Consider the following 24,329-nt stretch of genomic DNA (forward strand, 5'->3'; position numbering starts at 1 on the left):
ACTTTGTCTGTCTGTCTGTCTGTCTGTCTGTCTGTTGTTTGTTCTTTAATGAATTCTTTGGGTTTTTTAATGCAAACAATGATGTTGTTATCTATGAAGCAAAACAGTTGTGTTTTTCTTCTCCACTTAGTTTGCCTTTTATTTCATTTCTTGGTGAGATTCAAAATAAGATACTGGATAAAAGAAGCCAAAGCAACGTTGTTGACTTTGCCCTCGTCTTAGTAGGATGGGTTCAATCTTCTTGACCAGAGGATGGCATTTAAAACAGGCTCTCCCAATTCACCTAGTGAGTTAATGATACTCTTTTCGATTCCTAGTACATCTCGAGGTTTTTAACATTTAAAATACTAAATTTAGTCATTTTTTTTCCTACTGAGCTTGTTATATAGAGTACGGAGATTGCACTAACTCATGCTCTACAGCTGAACCTCACTTGATGCCAGGACAAGCCACACTCCAGCTGCTTACTGTGCTGCTGTGACAAAATGCCTGATGAGAAGCCATCTGTGGAAGGGGAGGCTTACTTGGTTTGTAGTTTAGAAGGAACAGTCCACCATGGTGTGGAGGACATGGCGGCAGGAGCACAAAGCCATGTCACGCCCACAATCAGGAAGCAGAGCTCACTGAACAACCACTCTGCTCTTCCTTAGTCCAGGGCCCCAGCCCTGTGATGGGGAGCCCCTCACATTTAGAGAAAATCTCCCTCTTCAGTTTAACCTTTCTGCAAACACTACCCTAGAGGTGTACTTCCGTGGTGAGATAGTCAGATTGGCCATGAGAAATAAACCAGAAAGATTACCTGTCCCGTGTTCTGAATTCCATTCACTAATCTTCTCTTGAGGGCTGTGGCTTTTTTTTTTTTTTCATTTCTATGACTAAATTCGTGGTAGGGATTACCTAAGGGAAGTCATATTTATTTTAACTCATGGTTTCATCCAGTTTTGTCCACAATCACTTGGCTCCATGCAGTTGGCCTATGGTGAGACAGACTATCAAAGAAACAGGAGTCTGTGTGGATGAGGCTACTTATCTCATAAGAGATAAGAATCAAAGAGTGGGGGATAGAAGAAGGGGTCAGGGCAAGACACAGTTAATCATAGTGACCTACCTCCCTCTGATTAGTTCCCCCTTCTGTCTCTCACCACCTCTCAGTAATCCATTACATTATCTATTATATTAATTCACTGAAGGATAAGCCCATTGATGAGGTCAGAGTCCTGAGAATCCAGTAACTTTGTCTTACTTCTCCAAATCAGGAGGGGAAGGGACACTTCCTCTCCAGACACTCTCCTGGGTCCTAGAAAATCATTGCCAACCACAGAAAACTCAAGCTTGTGAAGCTTGAACTGTATAATGTATACTTGTGGGTACCCCATCGTATGACCTGTATAATGACACTGCTGGAGCATCATCAGCTTCAGAATCCTCAACAAAGTGTCCAGGAAACAACCAGGAATCAGAAGATTGGCGTCTGATGTGTGCCATCAATGGTGATGCCTCTCCCACTCCCATTATCCCCCCCACTCCTACCACAAATGTAAGGGGAGACAGGCGACAGCAGAGCAACAATGCAAATGCACCTGAGGCATGGTCACATGACTCATTATAGCGCTTAATTACCATAACGGGTGGACCTTGGCCTGGGTTTCCCACTGAACACCTGTCTCTCATTACTATGTCAGAGCTGAGCCCACTAAGAACCACCCATTGACCTTCCCCATTGATGCTCTCACTCTTGAGATTCCTTAGCGCACTGCTCCAAAGCAGGTACGATTTCACCCCTAAGCAGAGGTTTGCTTTGCTGGCCTTCTACAGCAGTCTATACACAAACCGCTGGTCTTTCCAGTGTCTCCTCCAAAAGAAACTCAGCCAGGCTGCCTTATTAGCATAATACCAAAGTGTTTGCTGCCCCCACCCAGGTTGTCTTCTCAGCGCTTCTCACTCTGCCCTCTACCCTAAACTTGCCCTGTTCATGGGCTTCTCTTTCCCCAGCCCTAAACTTGCCCTGTTCATGGGCTTCTCTTTCCCCAGCTTCCCACTCCTACAGAACCCTGCCATTTCTGCTATGCATTCCTCTTGGCCTGCTCTCCACTCTTAGTCCTCCCTTTTGCCTTCCTTTCTTCCTCTCTCTCCTCCTTCCCCCTCCCCCTCCCTCTTCACTCTTCCTCCCTCTCCCCCTCCCTCCCTCTCCTTCTCACTCTCCCTCTCCCTCTCCTTCTCCCTCAAAGCCATAGTCAGTCTACTACTTTCTTTCCCTGCTCTGAACTTTCACAGAGGCCCTGGCAGTACACTCCCTCTTATCTACAATAAAAAAACCCTTCCCCTGAGCCATACCTTGGAATGGTCATGTCCTCCATTTACATATCCTGTCAGTATGCCACCAAGCACATGCTTTGCATCTGTTTTCTATGGACATTTGCAAGTAGAAAGATCTTTCTGGGAAACAATATCACTCCCCCCAAACTTCAATGTTAGGCAAGCCAGTTTCCTGCCTCTCCCCAGCCTGGTTTCCTGTCGGTCCCGACAGCTTGCCATAGTCCTTTGGGGCTCATTTCAAACAAAACAAAATGTGTTAGGAAGACAGGATCCCTGGGAAGAAGATAATGCTTTTATTTTTAATTTATGAATTAATTTTTAAAAGTCTCTCATATACCATATCCTGGGGCTCACTTCAAAGGAAACAGCTCTTTTCCTGCTCTGTTTCCCCAGTCATGGAGGGTATTCATAAGTGCTTGGGAATCACAGTGTTCGCTCCAATCCCTAGCATAGGCAAAAGGTCCTGGGAGGGTCTGGCCCCTTCCCTCCCGGAGGCCTGATCACAGCAGGAGGCTTTCTGGAGTCTAGTGCAGTCCCAGGCTCTCCTGTGAACTCAGAGAAGATGACATAGAAGAGGCTATAGGTAGGTACAGTATCTTTATGGGCCAAGTAAGTCTCTAAAGCTCCCATACTCTCAATGAGCCTCACTTAGATTTTAAGGATTCCTTTAAAATTTAAGTTCCAGCGAGAAGTCAATAAGGATGAGTGATGTGGAAGGCATCAAGCAACCTTTATCTGTCTAACAATCTTCTGGTTTGTAGATGCGTCCTGGAGGGCCATGTTGAGAACTCTGAGAGTATTTATCTCTAGGCTCAGATCACCTGCCCTGCTACCGATGTCATTAAACATAAGCCATGGAGAATATATGCAAGAAAACGTAGCCTGATTATCTTTACCCACTGTGCAGCCACTACATAGGCTTCCTGCTCCCTGCAGCCCTGAGTCAGCTGTGTTCCAGCTGTGCTTACTGCTGGGGGTTTCCAGTTACATAGTTGGCCTGTTACCTTGGTTTCTGAGAGGTCAGACAAAACTACCAGCTTGTCCAGATGGGTTCACATTACTACTTGGGACAGCTTGGGACAGCTATCCGTAGCCCTTCGGGGCTCATTTCAAATTAAACAAAATGTGTTAGGAAGACAGGATCCCTGGGAAGAAAATAAAGCTTTTATTTTTAATTAATTTAAAATTTTTTCTCATACACTACATCCTGACAGCAGTTTGCCCTCCCTCCACTTAGGTCCTCACTTACCTCTCTCTCCCCCAAGATCCACTCATTAGAGGGAGGTGGGGGGGGGCAGGCCTTTCAAGAATATCAACTGAACATGGCATAAAAAGTTACAATAAGGTGAGGCACAGGTCTTCATATCAAGGCTGGATGAGGCAATTCAGTAGGAGGGAAAGGATTCCAAGAACAGGGTTCCAGAGATAGCCCTCACCCTCACTCTTAAAATTCCCACAAGAAGACCAAGCTACACTACCATAAAATATATGCAGAGGACCCTGGATCAGACTCAGACAGGCTCTGTGACTGTCGTTTCAGTCTCTGTGAGCCCCTACTAAGTTCTGTTAAGTTGTTTCTGTGGGGCCTTGGCCTCATGGTGCCTTTGGCTCCTTACAATCCTTCCTTCTCCTGTTCTGCAGGGTTCCCTGGCTCCACCTAGTGTTTGGCTGTGGTCTCTGCATCTGCTCCCATCTGTTGCTGGATGAAGCCTCTGTGATGACAATTGGGTTAAGTCCAATTGGTAAGTCTACGAGTATAGCAGAATACGGTTAGGAGTCATTTCATTTACTTTGCTCTGCCAGTCTTGTTTGATTCTTTTGTGGGTCTCTGGACTATCCAGCTTCTGGTTCCTGGCCATCCAGGCCAGGTCATGATATGGGCCTCAAGTTGGACCAGTCATTTGTTGGCCTCCCTCACAAATTCTGTGCCACCATTACCCTAGCACATCCTGAAGTCAGGACAGAATGTAGGTCGAAGGTTTTGTGACTGGGTAATGTCATCCCTACTGCTGGGAGCCTAGTTATGGAAGATGGACAATTTGGGTTCTGTATCCCCCATTACAAGGAGACTTTGCTAGGGTCACTCTTGTAGATTCCAGGAAATTTCCAATATAATAGTTTTCTATATCATTCTTCAAATGCTCCCCAATCAGGGTTGTATCTCCCAGTACCCTCTCCCTCACTTCCCCTCCCCTCCCACCTGACCCCTCCTGTTCCCATCCCCACCAGCCCTCAGGAATCTCAAATATCTTTTAAAAAATGAAAAAAATGTTCATCATCCTTCGCCATCAGGGAAATGTGAATCAAAACAACTTTGAGATTCCATCTTACACCTGTCAGAATAGCTATGATCAAAAACACAAGTGACAGATTATGCTATCGAAGATGTGAAGCAAGGGGGAACACTCCTCCACTGTTGGTGGGAATGCAAACTTGTGCAGCAGCTATGGAAATTAATATGGGAGGTTCTTAGAAAACTGGGTATCTATCTCAAGACCGAGCTATAGCACACCTGGGTATATATACACACAGGATGCTCTATCCTACCACAAGGATACTTGCTCAACTATGTTCATAGTAGCTTTATTCATAATAGCTAGAAACAAGAAACCACCTAGATGTTCCTCAACAGAGAATGGATAAAGAAAAGGTGATACATTTGCACAATGGAATATTGCTCAGCTGTTTTAAAAAATGACATTATGAAATTTGTGGGAAAATGGATGGAGCTAGAAAAAAATCATCCTGAGTAAGGTAATCCAGACTCAGAAAAACAAACATGATATGTATTCACTATGAGTGGATATTGCCTGTTAAGTAAAGGATAGTCATGCTACAATCCACAGGCCCACAGAGGCTAAGAAACAAGGAGGGCTCAAGTGGGATGCATGGATCTTCCTGGGAAGTGGAAACAGAATAGATTTTTCAGAAAATTAAGCTGTAAAGGACATACATGTAGGGGCTCCTAGGCAAAAAGCACTTGCTATTCTAACAGAGGACCCTGGCTCAGTTTCTCACACACACATATAGCTCTTACAACTATCTGTAACTCCAGTTCCAGAGGAACCAACACTCTCCACTGTCCTCTGTGGGCAGCAGGTACACACATGGTATGCATGTGTGTATGTAGGCAAAAACTCATATACTTAAAAAAAAACAATTTATAAAGAAAAGAAAGCATGTGTTCTTGAAGCTAACCCACTCTGAAAAATAGTCGACAGCTAAGACTGTCCTTACGGTCTGTTCTACTTTGGTCTGAGAACAAGGTTTAAATGAGAAAGATTTATTCTGGCTGTAAATTTGGGGACAGGGATTGACTTGTAAATGGGAATCATATACTTATTAAAGTCAGCAGAACGATATTATGGTGGATGCAAAGATGAGGTCTTGAATGTTCTGTTGATTTGGTACCCAGAACTCTTCTGTGGCCCGAGGATTCCACCCTTCCACACAGTGTTCTTAGGAGTATGGATTAAAACATTACAAAATTACATGGAAAAAGAAATTTCAAACTATTTTACTTACAGGCATAGAAGCACATGCCTTTGCTATCTAAAAGGCTACATAGTAACATTTACTGGTTCATCAAATTATTGTTATTTCAAAGGGTAGGGGTAAGAGTAAATGGTTCTGGTGGGGGAAGATCAAAACAAGGTCTCACTCTGAAGCCCATGTCAGTCTTGAACTCATGGAAATCCCCCCCATTCAGCCTCCCGAGTGTAAGGGTTACAAGCATGTACTATCATACCCAGCTGTAATCCAATTTGTGAAACCTGGAAGAGTTGCAACATGCCACAAGTATTGCAGTTTCTATTGAGCCGGGCGGGGGTGGGGGTGTACCAGATACCCAGTAAAACCATGGAAAGCACCCATCCCCTTATGTACAGGCAGCTCCCAATTCATGAGTCATCCTACTAGTTTTAGGTTTTTTTGATGATGGGAAGCAATACACAGCCAGAGTAGAGCATACTTTGAATTTTGATTATTTCCTGGGTCACATGCAGTACAATACTCTCTTGTGGGACTGCATGCTCACAGTCATTACCGAAACCACAAGGGAAACTGGACCAGTAAGATAGCTCTGTGGGTAAAAGAATTTGCTGAACATCCCTGGTGGCCTGAGTTTGATCTGTGAAGCCTACAGCACAAGGCAGTAAACAGGCTCCGGAAAATTGTCTCTGACCACCATATGCATGCCCTGGCACAGATGCACCTGCACACATACACAGAGTAATAATAATACATAAAATTGATTTTTTTTAATAAAAGAGACCCAGTACTTGGAAAGCCCAGGAAGGTTGATCTTTATTTGTTCAAGGCCAGCCTCCTCTATAATGTAAGTTTCAGGCCAGCCAGGGATACACACGGAGAGCTCATCTCAAAAACAAAAACCAAACAAGAAAGGGGGAAGGGAATGGAGACATGCATAGGAGTTAGAAGCGTGTTCTGCTCTTACAGAGGACTAGAGTTTGAAGGCCAGCACCTACCTCAGGCATTTCACAATGCCAGTCCTGTAACTCCAGATCCAGGAGAATTTCATGTCTCTGGGATTTCCTATCCACAGACACACATAAAGCGTACACAGACAGAAACATAAGACCCTTTTTCCAGAGGAAAAGACAACAGAGAAACAGCCGATGCTCTGCAGTGCACTGTGCTGCTAAGGCTGATCACTTAGTAAGTTAGCTGTAATCAATATATATGTGACTCCTGATATGATATTATCAGTTTACAGTGGGCTTATTGAGTCTTAGACCCACCATGAGTTAGAGAACATCTACTATCTGTTTTCATATGCATGCATTCACACCTATATTAAAGTTTATTTTATAAACAAGACACAGTAAGATACTAGCCAAAACAGCTAATGGTAAATTAGACAGTGTGATCCAAGTTATGTCAGTGTGACCTCTTCCTCTTACTACCTTAGCGTGTCTTACTGCATCCTCCTTGTAATGATGTGGATGGTACAATTTCACAGCCGGCTGTAGGACATGAAGCAGGTCCATGAATTTGGTGGGGGTATTCTATGGCAAAACAAGTATTTCAACTCAGGTATGTCTCACCAAAGCTGGTGACAGGTGTGGACTGTGTCTTTATCTGTGTGAGAGGCACCTCAGTCTGGAGTTGCCTAGGATAAGAGCAAAGGAGAGTGACCCTATCCTAGGAGCCAGCGTAGGTCTGTCCAGCTTCAAGTGCTGCCTCGGAGAACACTCATGCTGGTGCCACCTTCACCAAACCTAGCTTGGTCTTTGCAGCCTTTGTTCTTTAGACCTGCTCTGCCAAGCATGCTCATCTCTTCCCTTCTCCTGTTCCCTGGAGCACATCCTTCAAGACTTAACAGAAAGTGCCTAGAGCACACATGCACTGGGCTCTCCAGAAGCAGCTAGAAAGAAGAGACAGGCGCACTGCCAACAACAGGCCATGAAATTGGACTATGAACAGCAAAGACCTTTAAAATCTTGTTAAAGCTGCCTTGTGGGGGACACATAGAGCCCCAAGAAGAGGAAATGTAAGTTTCTTATTGACTATAAAACAAGACCATTGAGTTTACTTGGACAATTCTTTCTAGGGGGTTGGCCCAGTAAATATGTTGATAGTATTTACTTAGGAGTCTTTCTCATCTCTAATCTTAAATTGTTAAATCAAGAATGAGAGATTTTATGTCTTAAAAATCTCTTTCTCCAAACACTTTTATACATTTGAAAGTTGTAACTCCAGCCAGTGTGTCAATTTGTGAGTCTTAGAAACTCATTTCTCAAGAACTCATGTGTCCAGCCAGTAAAACAGTGCAGATTACTAGCTGTAGTGTTTTGAACACAAATGGCTCCATAGACATGGAGTAGCTATGGCCTTGTAGGAGAAAGTGAGTTATCAGGAATGAATGGGCTTTGAGCTCTCTCTCTCTCTCTCTCTCTCTCTCTCTCTCTCTCTCTCTCTCCTTCTCTGACCCCACCCCACCCCGCCTTGCCTGTGGCTCAGGATATAAAGCTCTCAGGGACTGCCCCAGCACATAAGTGCCACCATGCTTCCCACCATGATAATAGTGGACTAAAGCTCTGAAACTGTAAGTAAGCCCCCCCCGATTAAGTTCTTTCTTCTGCAAGACTCATGGTGTCTCTTTGAAGCAATAGAACAGTGACTGAGGCACTAGGAGACATCCAATCAGGAGGGCCACAGCCACACATGCTCCTCCTCCCTGTCATTTTTCTTTGCTCAAGACGTTCAAGAACATTAAAAATCAAAAATGCTGGGTCAAGCCTATGATGCCAGCACTCCGAGGCTGAGGCCAGGGGAAATCCTTTCGTGTTAGAGTCAAGCCTAGGCTACATAACAAGTTCCAGGACATCTTGGACTACAAGAGTAAAATTCTGTCCTTAAAAAAAAAAATCAAATTTTACATAACCATCTTGATTTCAGGCTTCCGAATTCCAATTTCAGGGATACGCTAAATGGACACTCTTTACTGAGCAGACACAGGCATTCTGGAACACAAAGGTGTGACTGCACTGTCCCATGGACAGTGGCAAACGTGGAGCAGCCCTTCTCCCCCCCCCCCCCCAGCACTCACTCCCATCCTTCTGTGCGGCCAGGGAGTCAATTCTGCCATCTGCTTCCTCTCCTCAGGGCAAAGCTAACTTCCAGAATGCCTTCCTCTCAAAACTACAGCCACCTAAATAAGACCACACATGCCGGTGTAGATGGGGGAAATGTCACACGGCCCTGCCTGCAGAAGAGGGGCTGCAGGTGACTCACTGATATCTGCATCAGAAAGAATTGGTCTTCTCTAGGGAAGAGGCCTGGATAGGTTATTCAGTTGCAAGTGGTCAATATGTGCACATTGAAGCAACACTAAATAGACTCAGCATGCTGTAGAGTGGAGGGGGGGGGAGTTAGTGTGTGTGTGTGTGTGTGTGTGTGTGTGTGAGAGTGTGTGTGTATGTGTGTGTGTGTGAATACATGTGAGAGATAGTGTGTGTGTGTATAGATATGTGTGTGAGAGTATGTGTCTTGTGTGAGTGTGTAGGTATGTGGGAGTATATATGAGTGTGTGTGTATATGTGTATCTGTGAATGTGTACATGTGTGAGTGTGTATGTCTGTGTGTGTGAGTGTGTGTGTATCTGTGACTGTGTATGTGTGTGAATATATGTATGTCTGTGTGTGTGTCTGTGTGTGTCTGTGTGAGAGTGTATGTGTGACTGTGTGAGTACATGTGAGAGATGTGTGTGTGAGAGTGTGTGTCTTGTGTGAGTGTATAGGTATGTGTGAGTGTATATGAGTGTGTGTGTATATGTGTATCTGTGAATATGTACGTGTGTGTGTATGACCGTGTATGTGTGTGATTATATGTCTGTGTGTGTGTGTGTGTGTGTGTGTGTGTGTGTGTGTGTGTGTGAAAAACAATAATTAAATAAGAGGTCACGTGTAGGAGAGGGAACCGGGAGACATGGGAGGAGTTGGAAGGGAAAAACAGAAGAGGTGGAAATGTATACAGTTCTCCAAAAAATCCTTGTAAAAATTGAATAGGTTCTGGGAGATGGCTCCGTGTCTAACAGTGCTGGCTGCTCTTCCAGAGGACACAGGTTTGATTCCAGCACCCACAGGGCAGCTCACAGTCACCTTTACCTCCATTCTCAGAGGTTCCCACACCCTCTTCTGGCTTCCATGGGGACTGCATGCACGTGGTACACTGTCATGCATGCAGGCAAAACACCCACACATGAGACCCTATGTCAACCATGAAAGAAAAGAGAGAGGTGGTAGGGGAGAAAGGATCCAAACACAGACAGCCCCAACCAGTCAGCAAGACATCGTGTCTCTAGCTGCATATGTATCAGAAGATGTCCTAGTCGGCCATCAGTGGAAAGAGAGGCCCATTGGTCTTGCAAACTTTATATGCCTCAGTACAGGGGAATACCAGGGCCAAGAAGTGGGAGTGGGTGGGTAGGGGAGTGGGGAGGGTATGGGGGACTTTTGGGATAGCGTTGGAAATGTAAATGAAGAAAATACCTAATTAAAAAAAAGCCAAAATGGAACAGAGTGTGGGTTTGCTTCTGACACCCAACGTCCTTCACCCAGCAGCCTGAAGGTAGCTCAGAAACATGAAGTACCACTGAACTGAGACTCTGACGATCAGCCTGGACACTCTACCCTAGCCTTGTCCCAGGTAAGGATTCCGTGTCACAAGGCGGCCAACACTTTTCACCACGGTTGCGAATGCACACAGCCATTCCGTGTGGATTAACTGCTGGACACTGAGCGATCCAGACTCCCTCTCTTCGTCTTTGTGTCAACTGAAGCTTCCAGGTGGGGAAAAGTCACATCTCCATATAAAGACTCCTCCAGACCGATTGACTGATTAGAACTTCCACTTTTGTTACAAGTTGGAATGTTGCAGATCCAGAGCCAAAATTATCTTAGACCAGCTTGTCCCTTTGCCCACCCATCTCTGACTTAATGATCTAATTATCAGGTCAAAATTCTCTGGAATGTATTAACTTAGCAGATCACTGGCTTCTATCATCTAAAACTGAGAATGTCTTATCACGTGGCATCTGAAAATGCAAAAGGAGTGTTTTGAGGTCTGCAGATACCCTCCTACCCAGCATGCCTATGGAGTGCCTGAAAGCACTCTGATTGGTGGCTTGTTCTTGTTCTGTAACTATTAAAGGCTTTATACAAACCTTCCCCACATTGGATCACATTATTCAGGACAACCTGACTCTGCCTCCCTGGGTCACCACCATTCCGAATTGGCTCCAGCATACACGCTCTCAGGTTCCCTTTGAAGTGAGAGATGGTTTCACTGGACAGCTAGCAGCACTCGGGTAAGCATCCGGGTTACTATTATTGGTTTATTATAAACGATGCAAAGGCGAACAGGCAAATGCAGTCACACAGTGGGGAAGGGATTAGGCGGAGCGTCACCCACACCTCCCCAGACTCTCCTAGAAATGTTATCTTTCCAGAACACAGGGGCCTTAGCCAACCCATTTGCTCCTGCATTTCACTGTTGGAGGAACGTGACAGAGCGCTGTTATCTTTTCAACATGTTTTTGGCAGTGTTGAGGCCCCATACTAGGTCAGTCTCTCGGTGTGAGCTTAAATGTGACCAAACAGTTTCATATGAATGACAGATGACACTCGTGTCTTACCCTTAGGAATGCTGTGTCTGGAGTCAGGAACAAAGACCAAATGTGTTTTGTATATGGAGCAGGTGGTTGACAAAGCTGGCATCTGGTTCATTGGAAACACTTGAAACGTGATTCTCATTAAGACTGGTTGGGGAGAAGAAAGATGTGGGACTGGAAGACAGGGGGTGTATGGGAAGGAGAGGGGGAGCAGAACATGATAAACTTATTAGCCAGCAAAATTTAAACAAGTAGACAAGTTTTTCTGAAAAATAATAGACAGTGCCGCAATTCACTTAAGGAGAAATAAACAGCCTTAAACAGAGCAGTAGACATGAAAGAAATAGGAATGGTTAAAAGAAAAAAAAAGAATGAAAAGAGAAAAGAGAAAAGAAAACATAAAGCCCCGGGGTCCTTCAAGTGAGTGGGAACTTTAGGTAGCTTTGTCAGTGGTCGGGGAACAGAAACACAGCTGCACACTACCCCACACTGAGGTACTCCCCTAGATTCTCAGGGCCCCCGACTTAGGCCAAACTACAATGCACAGCTTGGACACTGGAAAGGATGTCAGGACAAAAGGGATGGAGTGACACAGAATTGGAAATGTTATTGAAGAGATTTTAATATCGGCTTCAGCGCTGGGAGAAAGACCCTTCTAAGTGGCAGTCTGTGTTTCCCAGAGAAGAGTAGGGGAAAATAACAACAGTCTCAAGTGTGGGCACAGACTCGTCTCCTGAGAGGGTATTAGTCAGAGAAGGAAGCCATTTTGGTGACTCTGAAGTTTCATCTCAAGAGGGTGCTAGGAAGCCCTCTCTCCACCCATCTCTATAAGAAAGATACATAAGGTGGCTCTGGAGATGTTTTGGATAGAATTAGTCTGACAAGGCAGAACCAGAAACCACTAAGTTTGCACAAGGAGTTTAGCAGAAGCCCTTTCCCTGCAGACAGGACTTCTGGGGAGAGTCCTAGAAAACTGCAGTTTTATGGCTGCCACCGAGAAAAAGGTCTCAAGCAGTTGGTGGTGGCTCTGGGGTTTACCTTGCTTACTAGAGGTTTCAACCAGGTTAACAGTTTCACTTCAGTGCGACAAGGAGCATTCATGTAAAACAGTGGTGGCTGTCCCTTTGATATGTGTTTCCAGCCGGGCATGGTGGCGCACACCTTTAATCCCAGCACTCGGGAGGCAGAAGCAGGCGGATTTCTGAGTTCGAGGTCAGCCTGGTCTACAGAGTGAGTTCCAGGACAGCCAGGGCAATACAGAGAAACCCTGTCTCGAAACAAACAAACAAACAAAAAACAAAAACAAAAAGAAAAGAAATGTGTTTCCATCACTGTGACAAGATGGCTGGCAGACACTCCTTAAGGGAGACGGGGTTTGTGTCTGCTTGTAGCTCAGAGATCTGGATCCATCGTAGCAGAGAGAGCGTGGCAGAGAAGGACAGTATGGACATTATGGCAGCCAGGAAGCAGGGGGGGTAGAGGGAGAGCCATCACCTAAGTTTCTTCCTCAATGGCTACTTTCGAAAAGCGTTGGTCAGAGCCGGGCGGTAGTGGCGCATGCCTTTCTTTAATCCCAGCACTTGGGAGGCAGAGGCAGGCGGATTTCTGAGGTCTACAAAGTGAGTTCCAGGACAGCCAGGACTATACAGAGAAACCCTGTCTCAAAAAGAAGAAGAAGGAGGAGGAGGAGGAGGAGGAGGAGGAGGAGGAAGGAGAAGAAGGAGGAGGAGGAGGAAGGAGAAGAAGAAGAAGAAGAAGAAGAAGAAGAAGAAGAAGAAGAAGAAGAAGAAGAAGAAGAAGAAGAAGAAGAAGAAGAAGAAGAAGAAGAAGAAGAAGGGAGGGGAGGGGAGGGGAGGGGAGGGGAGGGGAGGAAGGAAGGAAGGAAGGAAGGAAGGAAGGAAGGAAGGAAAGAAAGAAAGAAAGAAAGAAAGAAAGAAAGAAAGAAAGAAAGAAAGAAAGAAAGAAAGAAAGAAAGAAAGGAAGAAAGAAAGAGAGAGAAAAAAAGAAAAGCGTTGGTCAGGGACTTTACTAGGACCATTCCTCGGAGGGATTGGTCTGGTGCTCCTCCAGTCATTACACTGGCTTTTTAGGCTCAGAGAAAGAACACCAGAGAAAAAAAGAGCCATTTCCCTTACCTTGTATTGGGAGGCAAACAGCTGTGATTTAATCCTCTGGTGCTCGTCAGAGGCACCAGGATCAACAGCTGGAGACATGGCCCAACACAGGAAGTCTCTTCAGAGACCTCGACTCAGTGACCACAGGACTCTTGACTATACTGCAGAAAAGAATGCCAGGGCCAGTCAGTATGCACCAGAGTTGGACTTTCAGGGGCTGGAGAGAAGGCTCTGTGGTGGAGAGCCTGCATGGCTCTTACAGAGGAACTTTCATTTGCTTACTAGCATCCAGGACAGGTGGCGCACAACCACATAACTCCGGCTCCACAGGGATCCAAAGCCACTGTCCTCTAAGGGCACCAGCACATGGCACACATAACTAAAAATAAAATAACTCTTTCAGAAGAGCTTAACACAGACTTCAGAACAATTATTAACAGATGTATTTAAGTTCGTGTGCACCTGGGTATGAGTGTGGGCTTCTCACAACAGCAACTGCTTAAATGTCTTAACAATAGCCGTATGTATAATTTTGCTGGCTGCTGAAGTCACCGCTGCTTGAAGAACTTTAAGGAATGCCCCCCACACATCACATACTTCTCGTTTGCTCAGTGAGATCATAGGGTGGCTACTTGAATATGATTGTGGCTACAGGAAGTAATACTAGCTGCACAAGAGGGCAAGGACATTTTCACTGTAAACCAAGTCTTAAAAAAAAAAAATAAATCAACGATTCCCAGGACATTGCGGTTTTGAAACTGGGAAAAGAGTGTGTGTCCTTGAAGATCACGGGAACTTGCACTAAGCACGGTTTACAGCAATCTAAACATTCACATTTGAAACATGGCTCTGCAAGAGGTGTCCTGTCTTATGTGACTTCACGGGGGACTGTTTATCATGTTGTAATTTTTTTATTGAATTATTTTCTCACACAGTATATTCTAATTACAGTCTCCCTTCTCTCTAAACCTCCCAGTTCCTCCCCACCTCTCCTTTCATCCTGATCCACCTGCTTTCTGTCTCTCATTAGAAAAATAAACAGGCTTCTAAGGGAAAATAGTAAAATACAATACAATATAATATAATAAGTTGATATGCCATTATATAACAAAAGCTAACACACTGGAAAGGACAAAGCAGACAGACAGAAGGAAAGAGGCCAAGAGAAGTCGTAAGAAACAGATACAGAGATCCATTCATTTGCACACTCAGGAATTCCATAAAAACACGAAACTGGAATCTATAATATGTATGCAGAGGTTCTGTAAGGAAAATAGAAATAAACATAACGTATGTGTAAATAAAGTAAAATTAAAAGTAAGTTAGAAAAATTCTAAAGCCTTAACATATTCTGAAAGGAGACTTAATAGTTCCAGGATGAGAGGCCCCTCAGCCTTCCATCCCCCTTCGGTCCCCCAGGAAGAGAGGCCCCCCTCCAATCTCCCTTCAGTCCCCATCTTTCTGCCTTCCCTGCCCAATCAGGGTTGATCACCTGGCTGCTACTATGGTGGAGCTCAGGTTTTGACATGGTAGGAGTTTCTCATTCTCCCTCCATGGCCACACTCTGGAGGGAGCTCACTGTGCACAGAATAATTACTGTTGTTGTTGTTGTTGTTGTTGTTGTTGTTTTAATTTGGTTCTTTTTATTTCTCCTCCAATCAATTTTGTAAGGATTAGGCCTCAAAAACTATAGCCACCATGTCAAACTTTGTAAATTGCTGACATAAGGTTATTCCAATTTCCCCTCATGATTTAAAAGAAAAAAGTCTTCCTACATTATGTGTGATAGGCACTTTTTTATACCCCCAATTGATTGTATAATTATCTAATTCTCAATTTTACTTGAAAATAGCTTACTTTCCGCCCACTTTTTCCGCTAAGAATCGCTTGTAATATGTTGACCAGTTTTCCTGTTTCTGGCTGTTGTAACTGGTATTGATAGCTTGATATCTTCACCACCTCCTTGTTTCCATTTTTCTCCAGCTCACTGTGCTGTTCTCTGCCCTTGACCTGGGTAACTCGTCCATTTGGTCTTTTTCCTGGCACCGAGACCTTGCAGGTCTTCCATCTCCTGCCCATCTTAGTGCATGTGCCGCCAACGTCAGAACCATTCAGTCACGATGCTACTTAACAACTGCATTTACATATATACGTATTTCCTTCTTGACATAATCTGATGGCATGTTCAAGGCTCAATATAAAGTGCCTTCATCATTATTCACTGCCAAATACTTTACGTTTTCATTCTTATTTACATTTAAATGAGGAATTTGCAAGTTGTCTAGATTTCCTTTATGACTCCGTATGGTATTTGAGTGACTGTCTTCATGTGCTCTTGAAGATAATGAATTTCTCTTTGTTTCTTTGAGGTCCACCCCACCCCTTACTTTGCTGGGATTTCCATTTGATATAGATATTGAGGGCTGGAGACATGGTTCAACTCTTAAAAGCTCTTGTAGAGGACCTGGGTTCAATTCCCAGCCTTTGCATGGTGATTCACTATGGTCAGTAGTCAGTAACCCCAGTTTCAAGTTCAGGAGGCCCAATGCCTCCTTCTAGACTCCAAGGGAACTGCTCTCACAGGGTACACAAGCAGGCAGACAGGCAGGCAGCCATACACATTAAGTTTAAATAAATAAATATTTGAAAAGTACAGATTAGGTACATACCGATGTTTTTATTCTTCTGTTCCATACATTTTAGCTGACCTTTCATATTCTCTCAACTCTACTCTCCTTGGGTTCTAAAAGAGCTCTTTAACCTGATCTTCTAGCTCCCTAATTGACTTTCAGATTTAGATTCCTCCACTAGTTTTTTTCCTCTGAACACCTGTTCCTCTGTACATTTTCTGCTTCTACCTTATCGCCCTGTAATGATGCTCAGGTTTGATGCTGCTCTGTATCGTCTGTTGCCTTTCCCCTTTCTTATACAGTAATTCTCAGAAGTTGTATCACTCACTCACTCACTCACTCACTCTCCCTCTCTCTCTCTCTCTCTCTCTCTCTCTCTCTCTCTCTCTCTCTCTCTCTCTCTCTCTCTCTCTCTCTCATACACACACACACATAGGTCACGTACAGCTTTAGATTGTCTATTATTTTTATGGTATTGTTTCTGAAAGGAAATAGTACAATTCCAAGCTTTAGCTTGTGCCATTGGTAGTGAATTTATGGACCTGAAAAGATTCTTTAGTGCTTAGAACATCTGTTTTGACCTGCCGTCTTCCATTCCCATCCCCCTCATAAGCATAATTACCTCAAGCGACTCCTCCTGCCTTCCACGAAAACAGTTTTATGAAAGGCTGTTTCCACTTACGATCTCGTCGTCTAGACTAGGTGAGATCTGGAAACCCTAGACATTGCTGTAAAGACTATGGCTTCCTACAGGAGCTTAGGGAAAGAGGCAAAGAACAGTGAACATCCCAGAATGCACCAGACTGTCCCATACAATGAAGTACCATCTCAAACAAAATGGTAGTAGTGTCCTTGTAGGTAGTGATGAGGAAATAAAGTTTAGATGTGCCTCGTTCATTTGCACTGGTTGGGTTTCTTTTCTACTTTCAAAGGGCTCTGATGGTGACTCATGTCACCAAAATCTCTCCTTAGTAATGAATGATGATATGAATTTTGTCCAATTTTTGTGACAAAGTAACAATTGATGCTCTAATGATGTCACTATTAGGGATCTCTCTATATATCTCTTTCTCTGTCACTCTGTCTCTCTTATTCTCTCTCTGCCTCTGTCTCTGTCTGTCTGTCTGTCTGTCTCTGTGTGTCTGTGTGTGTGTGTGTGTGTGTGTGTGTGAGAGAGAGAGAGAGAGAGAGAGAGAGAGAGAGAGAGAGTTTCCTTAAAGGGTGTTCCTCCCATGATCTACAGATTTACAAGGCCTCTTAGGATTTGAGTACAAAACTCAAATATTAAATGTTTGCTGCCAAGCTAGGCAGCTATGGCACATTCCTGATTTCTAGCCAGCCTGGTCTACAGGGTGAGTTCTAGGTCAGCCAGATCTACATAGAGAAACCCTGTCTCTAAATTCAAAAGAAAGGAAGAAAGAGTGAAAGAAAGAAAGAAAGAAAGAAAGAAAGAAAGAAAGAAAGAAAGAAAGAAAGAAAGAAAGAAAGAAAGAAAGAAAGAAAGAAAGAAAGAAAGAGAGAAAGAAAGAAAGAAAGAAAGGAAGATGTAAGATGTTTGGGGAGTCAATTGGATCATGAGGGCCCTAGCTCCACTTGTGGATTGATCCACTGGTAGATGACCTTATTAGTAGGTGGGAGGATGAAGAAGCAGGGCCTAGGTAGCAAATAGGTAACTGAGACACTTTTTTTTTAAGGTATTTTCTTCATTTACATTTCAAGTCCCCCATACCCTCCCCCCACTCCCCCTCCCACTTCTTGGCCCTGGTGTTCCCCTGTACTGAGGCATATAAAGTTTGCATGACCAATGGGCCTCTCTTTCCACTGATGGCCGACTAGGCCATCTTCTGTTACATATGCAGCTAGAGACACGAGCTCTGGGGGGTACTGGTTAGTTCATATTGTTGTTCCACCTATAGGGTTGCAGACCCCTTTAGCTCCTTGGGTACTTTCTCTAGCTCCTCCATTGGGGGTCCTGTGATCCATCCAATAGCTGACTGTGAGCATCCACTTCTGTGTTTGCTAGGCCCTGGCATAGTCTCACAAGAGACAGCTATGGGATAGCTTTCCCCTGTCCTCTTCTCTCTTTGTCTTTCTCTCTGTTTCCTGGCTACTATGTGATAAGCAGTTTTCTCAACTGTGCCATCATGCCTTTAATGATGCCTAGCCTCATCCATACTCCCAGGTCAGTGGACCCAGCTGCCATGGTTTGAATGTACTCAGCCCAGGGACTGGTACTAAGAAGGTGTGACCCTGTTGGAATAGGTGTGTCACTGTTGGTGTGGGCTATAAGACTTTCATCCTAGCTGTCTGGAAGTCAGTATTTTGATAGCATCCTTTAGATGAAGATGTAGAGCTCTCAGCTCAGCCTGCACCATTCCTGCCTGGACGCTGCCATGCTCCCCCTTGATGATAATGGACTGAACCTCTGAACCTGTAAGCCAGCCTCAACCAAATGTTGTTTTTGTAAGAGTTGCCTTGGTCATGGTGTCTGTTCACAGCAGTGAAACCCTAAGACACCAGCCAACCTTGGACTGAAACCATGAGCCAAAATAAGTATTTTCATTTTTATTCTTCCTTTTTTAATGTGTGCATGTAAGTGCATTTATGTGTGGGCATACATCCAAAGACCAGTGGTGATATCTTTACTCTATTTACTCTATCTTTACTCTATTGCTCTTCCAACTTATTCATTGAGACAAGGTCTCTCTATCAAACCCAGAGCTCACCGAGATGGCTAGTTTGGTAGCCAGCCTGCTCTAGCCATTCCCAGTATTAGCTTTTTGACCCTGAAAAATTACAGATGTGTGACCATATCTACCCAGCATTGACATGGGGTCTGAGGTTTTCAACTCTGGTTTTCATACTTGCACTACAATTCAACTCTGAACCATTTCCCAGGCCCAAAATATCCTTTTAAAGTTAGATTTCTTGCCATGACAATAATAATGTAAGACTCCACCTCTCAAAGGCTTCATGAATTACTAGTCAAGCCATCTTGGGGACCAAACCTTTTTAACAAATGTGCCTTGGGGGGGGGCAGTCACCATCCAAACGATTTTAGAATTGCAGAAAAGTTGCAGAGTTAATGCATAAGGTGCTCATACAGTTTCAGACAGCAGTAACACCTGCTCAAACAGCAGTGTTCAAATCATAAATATAATACTGATGTGTGGGAGGCTATCAACCAAACTGCAAACTTAATTCTGATTTCATACGCTTTTTCGCAAGTGTCCCTTTTCTATCCCCACATCCAGTTCAATTTATGCTGCATTTGTGAATAGTTGTCACATTTCCTTCCTCTCCTTCACTCTGACAGTAACTTGTCATGATCATTTTTCATGATCGTACATTTTGGAAGATGGCCCATAAGATGGGGCAGTGGGGAAAGGTACTCGCCTGATGACCTGAGTTTGATGCCCAGGTCGCACATGGTGGCAGGAGAGAACCTAGTCCTGGAGGTTGTCCTCTGACCAACATAGGCACACCTTAGTGATTTCCCCATCCCTCACCAATTAAATGTAATACAAAACTTTAAGAGTGAAGCATATTTGTGACAGTTCATACATTTTGGAAGTTGGTGCCAGATATTTTGTAGAATGCCTGTCAAATTTCTTCTACCTCCCATCTCCCTGAGTACATTGACATGGTTATTTTTCTCAGGAATATCCCAGAACCGGTGTGCCCTTCTCAACTCAGCAGACCTGAAGCAGGACTTGCCCTGATATTCTGAAGACATTAACCTTTAATCACGAGGTGTGGTGAGATCTATTGATCTTCTCCATTGGAAAAAGACATTTTTTTTCCATTTTGAAAGTTGAAATTACGCTGGTAGAAAGACATTCTTGTTTATTCTCAAACCTGAACCCACTGTCCTTGGGATTCATCGCAATCACTTTTTAAAAAGCTTTATTATTTTCGAGCATATGCAGTTATGAGTGCCTGAGCATGGGTATGTGCACTGGAGGGTAAACACTCATGGAAGCCAGGAAAGAGAGTTGGAGCCCCTGCAGCTGGAGTTGCAGGCAGTTGGGAACCACCCACTATGGTTCTGGGAACTAAACCCAGGACCTCTTCAAGAATGGTGCATAGTCTTGACTGCTGAGCCAACCTCAGACTCAACAGATCTTAGCTATTGCAATTATTATTACCCAGCCACTCTGCATTCTCTTTACTCCGACTGTTGCTTAGAGTCCTTCTGCAGTAGACAGCTATTTCACCTCTGTCACACTACAATGTACTTGTTTATTTTTATCAGAATAGACTGACAGGTTTTTAATTTATTTTGGCTGTATCCACCACCAGTGCTCCCCCAATGTGTGACTTGCACTTTAGTAACTTGGAATTCTTACAGGTTAGGTTTCTGACCTGACCTCTGGTTCTTTCCTTTCTTTCTTTCTTTCTTTCTTTCTTTCTTTCTTTCTTTCTTTCTTTCTTTCTTTCTTTCTTTCTTTCTTTCTTTCTTTCTTTCTTTCTTTCTTTCTTTCTTTCTCTTTCTTTCTTTCTTTCTTTCTTTCTTTCGTCTCTTTCTCTTTCTCTCTCTTTCTCTCTCTTCCTTCCTTCCTTCCTTCCTCCCTCCCTCCCTCCCTCCCTCCCTCCCCCCTCTCTCTCTTTCTTTCTTTCTTTCTTTCTTTCTTTCTTTCTTTCTTTCTTTCTTTCTTTCTTTCTTTCTTTCTTTCTTCCTTTCCCTCTTTCTCTCTTTCTCTCTCTTCCTTTCTTCCTTTCTTCCTTCCTTCCTCCCTCCTCCCCTTCTCTCTCTCTCTCTCTCTTTCTTTCTTTCTTTCTTTCTTTCTTTCTTTCTTTCTTTCTTTCTTTCTTTCTTTCTTTCTTTCCTTCTTTCTGTAATTCCTAAGCTTTGTAAGGTGCTCTAGGATCTTCTCATGCTCCATGTCAAAGTTCTAGAGTGAACCAAATGCTTCTCCAAGGAACTCTGATTCTCTTTATTGAAGAGTTTTGAAATCACAATCTGGACATTGGGTATTGTTATTGTAGACTAACTCAGAGATCAGAGCTTGGGAATACATTTGTGTGCAAACCCTTGCATAGGTAAACATACGTTTGCGGGTATATTTTGAATATATGTGCCTATATTGACAGCTCTAATTTAAATCAAATTCCACAAGGCTCTTTTGAATAGAAGCATCCATTTTCTTTCTTATAACTCATTCCTCCTAAAATATGTCCCGTCTGGCTCTATAAAGGGCACATTTGTCTTTCTCTGAATTAAATCATTCAGAACTTAGGTTGCCCTTCCTATTTTTGGAATAAAGTTTGAGATCTTGCAAGCCGCTTTCTGCGTTCCATTTCCTCCCCTTGGCTGTATCTTTTTTTTTCCTTCTAGTAAGATAATTGGACATGTCTACTTTTATCATTTCATTTACTTTCCATAACACATTTCTTGTGAGACTATGCCGGAGCCTAGCAATCACAGAAGTGGATGATCACAGTCAGCTATTGGATGGGTCACACGGCCCCCAATGGAGGAGCTAGAGAAATTACTCAAGGAGCTAAAGGGAACTGCAACCCTATAGGTGGAACAACAATATGAACTAACCAGTACCCCGGAGCTCTTGTCTCTAGCTGCATATGTATCAAATGATGGCCTAGTCGGCCATCACTGCAAAGAGAAGCCCATTGGACTTGCAAACTTTATATGCCCCAGTACAGGGGAACCCCAGGGCCAAAAAGGGGGAGTGGGTGGGTAGGGGATTGGGGGGGTGGGTATGGGGAACTTTTGGGATAGCATTGAAAATGTAAACAAGGAAAATACCTAATAATAATTTAAAAAAAAGAATTAACTAGCATCCTAAAAAAAAAAGAAGAAGAAGAGAAAATAAAGATACTCTTAAATTAAAAAAAAAAAGAAAGTGGAGGGAAGGTAGGGAGCAACTGGGAGGGGTAGAGGGAGGGGAAACTTTAATCAGGATATATTGTATGCAGAAACGATATATGTTTAATAAAAGAAAAAATGAAAAGTTTAAAAAAAACAAAAACAAAAACACTACTGTTCAGTGGTCCCTCTAAGGACCAACTAAGGAAATTAAATGTCGTAGTGGTTTGAATGAGAATGTCCCCGTCAGCTCAAACATTTGACTTGGTCCCCAGTTGGTCACACTGACTGGGGAGGTTGAGAAGTACTTCTTAGAGGAAGTGTGTCACTGGAGGCTGGCCACAAGTTTGGGGTTGAGATCTCTCCTCTTGGCACTCTGCTGCTGCCTGTGGTACGCTGCTACTCCTCCCTCTCAGATGACCTCTTAGCCCTCTGACTTAACCCCTGACTGAAATAAGCTCTCTTCCATTCACTGCTTTGGGTCATGGTGCTCTATCACAGCAACAGGAAACGAACTAACACTGTATTATTACTAACTAACTAACTTACTGTATTATTTAGAGCACAAAATGTCTGCACATGCAAACATATGGCACAGATAAAATTTTTATCTCAAAACTTCTGATCATTGGTTAGTTGAACACACTGTGAAAGGGCCAATGGATGTGGAAGGTTGGCTGTACTCACAGTAGCCCAGTCTCCTCTTTAGCTTACTTTATCTGGTTTATTTTTCCAAATCATTTGAGTTCCTTCCTTCCTTCCTTCCTTCCTTCCTTCCTCCCTTCCTTCCTTCCTTCCTTCCATCCATCTATCCTCCCTTCCTCCCTTCTTTCTTTCTTTCTTTCTTAACCTTTTTTTTTCTGGTTTTAGAGCTTTATTGTAGGAAGGTAGGGAGAAAGAAGGTAGAAAGAAGGAGGCCGTCCATGGCCCGGGGGGGGGGGCGGCGAGGGAGAGAGAGGAGGGCTAGAGGTGAGAGTAAAGAAGGTGAGAGCTTAAAGAGCTTTTCTTAACCTTTTCATTTTATGTATACAGGTATTTTGCCTGTATGACTGTACCCTGTATGAGTGCAATGCCCATGAAGGCCAATAAAGGGTATCAGATCCCCCAGGGCAGGAGTTATAGATGGCTGTGAGCTATCATGTGGTGCTCGAATTGAACCTGGATCTTCTGGAAATTTAAACAGCACTCTTAACCACTGAACTATCTCTCCAGTCCCTGAATTTGTTTTCTTATCCTGGTGTTTGTAGTAATCTTGGAGTGTAATGTTTTAGAAATATTTCTTGCCAAGCAAAACATCCTCTTTAGGACCCACAATTGTATGTAATGACTTGGTATAAGTTTATAAGCTGGGTGACCCTCTTGAATTTGATCTGCAGAAACCACACTACAAAATCCCTCTGTGGACATGACACTAATCTTGCAAGTTAGAATTCATGAATATATGCAAGAACAGGCTTCAGGTTTCCTTGGTCAGAGATAATTATCACTTTAGACTGCAAACGCCAAGTACTTTGCTTGCTCACGGATGGCTGATTGCAGATAAGAATTTGTAGGGGAAGTTACACTCCTGAAGACATAAACAACTCACAACACTTTTTTAAAAAGCATAAGTCTTTGCTCAGCTACTGTAAAAGACTGTAAGTTCTAAATTCTACCATTATTTCAACATTTCAAGAGAGTCAGGATTCATGGTGTAGGTCTACAATCCCTATTACTTGGGAGACTGAGGCAGACAGGTAAGGAAGGCAGGGAGGACAGATGGGAGAGGAGGAGGCAGGATGAGAAGGCAGGGGAGAAGGGACAAGCACAAAGAGAGGCATCGAGGAGGATTCAGGCCAGGAGAGAAGGCAGGAAAGGGAGGGAGTGGGGAGGGAGCAGTCACAGGTGGTGGTGGTGGTGGGGGAATTCTGTCTCCTGAACAAATCTGATTTGTCCAAGGCAGCTGCACATCTGATCATTGCCCAGGCTTCCACTGACTAGGAAGAGCTCGTGCTTGTGTATCCACACCCAGGAGTACTGCTGACCCAGGAGTACTGCTGACCCAGGAGTACTGCTGACCCAGGAGTACTGCTGACCCAGGAGTACTGCTGACCCAGGAGTACTGCTGACCCAGGAGTACTGCTGACCCAGGAGTACTGCTGACCCAGGAGTACTGCTGACCCAGGAGTACTGCTGACCCAGGAGTACTGCTGACCCAGGAGTACTGCTGACCCAGGAGTACTGCTGACCCAGGAGTACTGCTGACCCAGGAGTACTGCTGATGGAACTGGTTCCAAACTCAAGAGTTCAGCTAGACGCCAGCTGCCTTC

At 43.9% G+C, this 24,329-nt stretch overlaps 2 protein-coding genes across 25 annotated transcripts in view; one reads left to right on the top strand and one right to left on the bottom strand.

Moving 5' to 3' along the window:
* Nucleotides 1-2,420, bottom strand: part of Nxpe2 (neurexophilin and PC-esterase domain family, member 2) — a 35,447-nt gene extending 33,027 nt beyond the window's left edge. The window contains exon 1 of the mRNA XM_006510693.4: nt 2,335-2,420. Within this exon, the coding sequence (XP_006510756.1) occupies nt 2,335-2,357 (23 nt within the window). The 5' untranslated portion in view covers nt 2,358-2,420. The remainder of the gene's footprint in view (nt 1-2,334) is intronic.
* Nxpe4 (neurexophilin and PC-esterase domain family, member 4) overlaps nt 1-24,329 on the top strand; it is a 238,022-nt gene that overhangs the window by 189,026 nt on the left and 24,667 nt on the right. For 5 of the 24 annotated variants that reach the window (XM_030244377.1, XM_030244374.1, XM_017313378.1 and 2 more), the window contains one exon: nt 3,958-4,058. The exons of 4 other annotated variants lie outside the window; for them this stretch is intronic. The gene's annotated coding sequence lies outside the window, so the exon portion shown is untranslated. Of the gene's footprint in view, nt 1-3,957; nt 4,059-7,574; nt 7,829-8,298; nt 8,384-10,397; nt 11,147-19,853; nt 19,947-24,329 lie in introns of those variants that run through there. 15 more of the 24 variants (XM_011242528.2, XM_017313379.2, XM_030244369.1 and 12 more) reach the window with 9 other exon arrangements.

The sequence above is a fragment of the Mus musculus genome, chromosome 9 (genome assembly GCF_000001635.26).
Source record: "Mus musculus strain C57BL/6J chromosome 9, GRCm38.p6 C57BL/6J".
Taxonomy (NCBI): Eukaryota; Metazoa; Chordata; class Mammalia; order Rodentia; family Muridae; genus Mus; species Mus musculus.